Consider the following 4,435-nt stretch of genomic DNA (forward strand, 5'->3'; position numbering starts at 1 on the left):
ATTTTCCCTATAATGTAATGTATGTCAAGCATTCTTGGATTTTAAACATTATTTAAGCAACATTATATTTCAATGAATGTAATGAAATAAATATAGGTAGATATTTTATTGAAGTTTTTCATCAAATAAATATTTTGTGAAATAACAGTTTAATTTATTTGATAGATAAATTATTAAAACAGTGCACACATCTAGTTTTTAAACGTAGGCATCATTGGACAGAAAAATCAGATAAGAATTAACTAAGAAGAAGCAAAAGAACTCAAATAATAAAAAAAACTATTTATTGTGATTTAACGTTTTGATCGTACCACTTTACAGGACTCCATCAGAGCTAATAAAGAAGCAAAAAAATAAAATAATGTAACGAGCGCATAGATAACATGAAATAAAAATAAACTGAGGCATGATTAAAAATTATTTAAAGTATATGAAAGTTTATTTAAAAATAATAATAAGATGTATAGTGATAAGTATAAATAAAAAGGAATTACAAAAAGTATTAGACAATATGAAAATAAAAAAGTAGATCAAAGAGCAATATAGAAATGCAGTACACACTAAAAGATGAAAATAAAGGAAACAAGAATAAAATAGAAGAAAAAAATAAGTCCTTTCTCGACCTTCATTTAATTCTTACATTTTTCATTATTATATTTTTCTTTGTATTTATGTAAAGAAATATGAAATTTTTATCTAAGATAATATGAAAACGGAAATACTTAAAAATAAAAAAGTAGATAAAAGAAAAATATGCAAATATTTATTTTTCTTTATATAAATACAAAGAAATTTCTATTTTTCTTTATAAATATAAAGACATTTATTTTTCTTTATATAAACAATGAAATTTCCATTTTCATTTTGTCTAATAGTTTTTGTAATTCCTGTTTATTTATACTTCACTACACATCCTATTTTTATTTTTAAATAAACTTCCACATACTTTAAATAATTTTTAACCTTACCTCAGTTTACTTTTATTTCATATTATCTGATCTCTTACTTGTTTACACTATTTTAGTTGTTTGTATCTTTTTTAACACTTATGAAGCCTTATCAATATCTTGTTCACTTATCAATGTGCAGTGAAACGTTGGATCATAATAAATAGTTTTTTTTACTATTTGAGTTCTTTCAACCACACCTAGACCATCTTCCTTTATATTCTTATTATAGTTATGTAAGTTTTGTATTCATAATAAAACCTAATGTTTTATATGTTTCATTATATTATCGACCACAATAAAACACATGTATTTGCCTTCTGAATTATTTTACCATCACTGTTGGAAAAAAATCAGCTATAGTTAAAACTAATAGCTAACACTGTCATGGATACGATATTTATTTATCAATGAATTAATTTTATTCATGAATAAGGGTCGTAACCATGGCAATTTTAGCTATTAGTTTCAACTATAAATAATTTTTGCGCATCTTCGGTAATGTAGGGATCAACACACTCATGTACCTCTTGTACACTAACAGGAATAAAATAATTTAGTAATTATCTTCAAAATTTATTTTTATAAAAATTTAATAACGTCCACAATAAGTTTGTACAATAATCTCATTGTTGGAACTCTGAAGGCATAGGCATATCACAGCGATTCTTATAATAAATTAAAATAAATATAATACATGCATATACAACATTACAATACAAAGTTTACTAAAATATCTTATATTATTATTTAATAAACTATTTTCTTAAATATCTAATATTTTGTTATTTATATAAAAGTAACTAGAACTTATTTATAGAAAAAATACAAAAGTAAATCTTAATAAATTAATTTTAATTATAAACTGAGTTTTATTTATTTTTAGTCAAATATCACTAAATAAAATCGTAGTATATAATTCTTAAAATAAAAAAGAAATTTATTTCTTCACGCTAAGTCCTTAATATCTAAACACTTTGGTAATTTTTCAAATCACAGAGTAAGTATTCGTATTATTAATCGATGTCTAATCAAAATTAGGTCACATTTATAAAATCACTTTTTGTTTTATAATACAAAAAATAAAAATTTCATATTTTGTATTAAAATATAATTTAGAATAAATCACATTTTTATTTAAGCTAAACGTTAAATTTGAAAATCGAGTTCAAAATGAATAAATTTCATGTTCACATGAATTATTAAAATCAATTAAATTATAGTTGTAAAACTGTTCAAAAAAATTTTTAAAATAATAGAATTACCATCTCTACATGTTCAGTTTTTTCTTATTTTGCTCTTCACAATAAGAAAATCTTAGTAATTATTTTCATTACCGATAATTACACTAAACTTTATACCGTATTAAAATCGCTTTTTTGATTTCGAATTATTGTCAGTAGTTTTGAACGTTTCGACAATACCCGGATTTCTTAACATAATAAAAAATATAACATATATAATACACAAGTATTAATTACTGATTATCCTATCATTGGTTTAGGAATTTTCTTAGGCGACTTAACCCTATTCATAGTAACATATATTTTTTGGTTTGGTCTAAGCATTTAGTAGCACAAGGCTTTTAAATAAAGCCAGTGCACTTAAAAAAAAAAATCTTTTCTTCTTTTTGGAATGATTTTAACAATATCACATCATTCATTAATAACAGAAGAACAACAATAATATACTGAAAAATGTGAGAGGACCAGAAACTACTAAATTTGTCGATCCTGAAGGTTCACTTGGCCACCAATTGCTGACAGTGAATATGCTCTGTGTCTCAGAGGAGTTGTACTTCCACTGGAGTTCGTTCTCGCTTTGGGGCTTTTTTAACGAATCCAGAGGTGGAGTGATGTAGTTACCGCATTTTGGGAAGTTTTTCGGAACCGGGGGGAAGTCTGAAAATGATCCCACTTTGAATATTACAGCCATTCCAAGCTCGATATGAAAATCTAAATGGCAGTGAAGCATCCAGTAACCTGAAAAGAAAAATTATTTGTTGATAAATACATTTTTTTAAAATATTTATTTATTAATAATATTACAATATGCCACAAACTTGGGCAATGAGTAATATGGCAATTGTACACAGTCATAAAAAAAATAAGAAAGAAAAAAAATAATAATAAATAAATAAAAAAAAGTGAATAAATATAAAATTAAATTAAAAAATCAAATCTCTAACTGTAAAAACATAAACAGAAAAGAAAGGTTGTTATGAAGGTCATGGTGTAATGTTCTGTTGGAAAAATAATAGGGTGCATTGACTATGGTTTTTTGGATTGAAAGGATTGGATACGTTTGATGTTCAAAGGTTTAGCTGTTCCCCTAAGTTCATGTCCTTAGGTCTAGATAGGTCTAAGGATAGTCTTATAAATTAGCTGTGATAAATAAAATTGACATTTATTTATTTAAAAGAGACGTTCAGATGTCTATTAGCACTCAAATTAAAGCTTATTTAATGAAATGATTTAATGTGCTATAAAATAGTTTATTACGTTTATCTCCTTAGGAATAGCAGTATTATACTAAAAATTGCTTGTAAACATTTTTTAGGGAGGTCAGTTCTCGAAAACACCTTTAGGAAAAAGGGGAAATTTCAGGGAATAGTTTATAGACATCCAGTATTTGGGAAACCTGATCAAAATTTCTGTTACAATAATGCTTTTTGGAGGATGTAAACGAGAAATATTTTTAGATAAATGTTTAAAATAATATAACTACCTGGATTATCGGCTATAAATCTAACTATTGTGTATCCTCCATCTGGTACAGTCACGGTATCCTTCATAGGAGAATCCACAAGATTTCTCTTGATAGCCCCTTTCCTATCAAGAGCCATAACTTCATCAACAGTCGTGAAATTTCCAATTCTATCCATTGCGACAACTCTAAACGCATGACCGTGCAAGTGAAAAGGATGGTTAGCATCATATGCCATACCTGCAATAGTTCATGATTTAAGTTAAAAATGCTATTAAAAAAATATATATATTCATGAGGAGGTATTTATGAAATTATGTTTACACGTACCTTTATCGATGAGGATCAGTTCGACAACTTCTCCTAGTTTCAGATCTATGATGTTGATGCATTCACAATACCTCTCTGAACAGCCAGTCAAATTTTGCTGGCTACATAACATCCCAGGTTCAAGTTCCGAGTATTGAGATAGCAGTGGGAAAGGCGGTAGCATCAGAGAGACGTGATTGATTTGAGGGGTTAGAACTCTTTCTTGTGGGTGAGCGACTAAAAAAAGTAAATGGAATCATTAGTGATATTTTAAAAATTTGGACAGTTTATTAATATAATATAAGCTACACACAAAGATAAAATTAAATTTAATAATCAATATTAGTTAATATATTGCAATATCCTCTTTTATGAGTAAATAGTTATTTTTTATATATAAATGATTTTTAGTATGTTTTATTATGTATCATTTCAGTATTGTTTATTTGTAGTATTAAACCTAAAAGCAAGCT

General features: G+C 26.1%; 1 protein-coding gene across 1 annotated transcript in view; it reads right to left on the reverse strand.

Moving 5' to 3' along the window:
• Positions 1-1,441: 1,441 nt before the first annotated feature.
• Positions 1,442-4,435, reverse strand: part of LOC106690085 (uncharacterized) — a gene marked incomplete at its 5' end in the record, with an annotated part of 33,141 nt that continues 30,147 nt past the window's right edge. The window contains 3 exon segments of the mRNA XM_067053498.1: positions 1,442-2,929; positions 3,675-3,893; positions 3,984-4,199. Coding sequence (XP_066909599.1) covers positions 2,610-2,929; positions 3,675-3,893; positions 3,984-4,199 — 755 coding nt within the window.

This window comes from Halyomorpha halys, unplaced genomic scaffold, assembly GCF_000696795.3.
Source record: "Halyomorpha halys isolate HHAL.00 unplaced genomic scaffold, Hhal_1.1 Scaffold1572.1, whole genome shotgun sequence".
Taxonomy (NCBI): domain Eukaryota; kingdom Metazoa; phylum Arthropoda; class Insecta; order Hemiptera; family Pentatomidae; genus Halyomorpha; species Halyomorpha halys.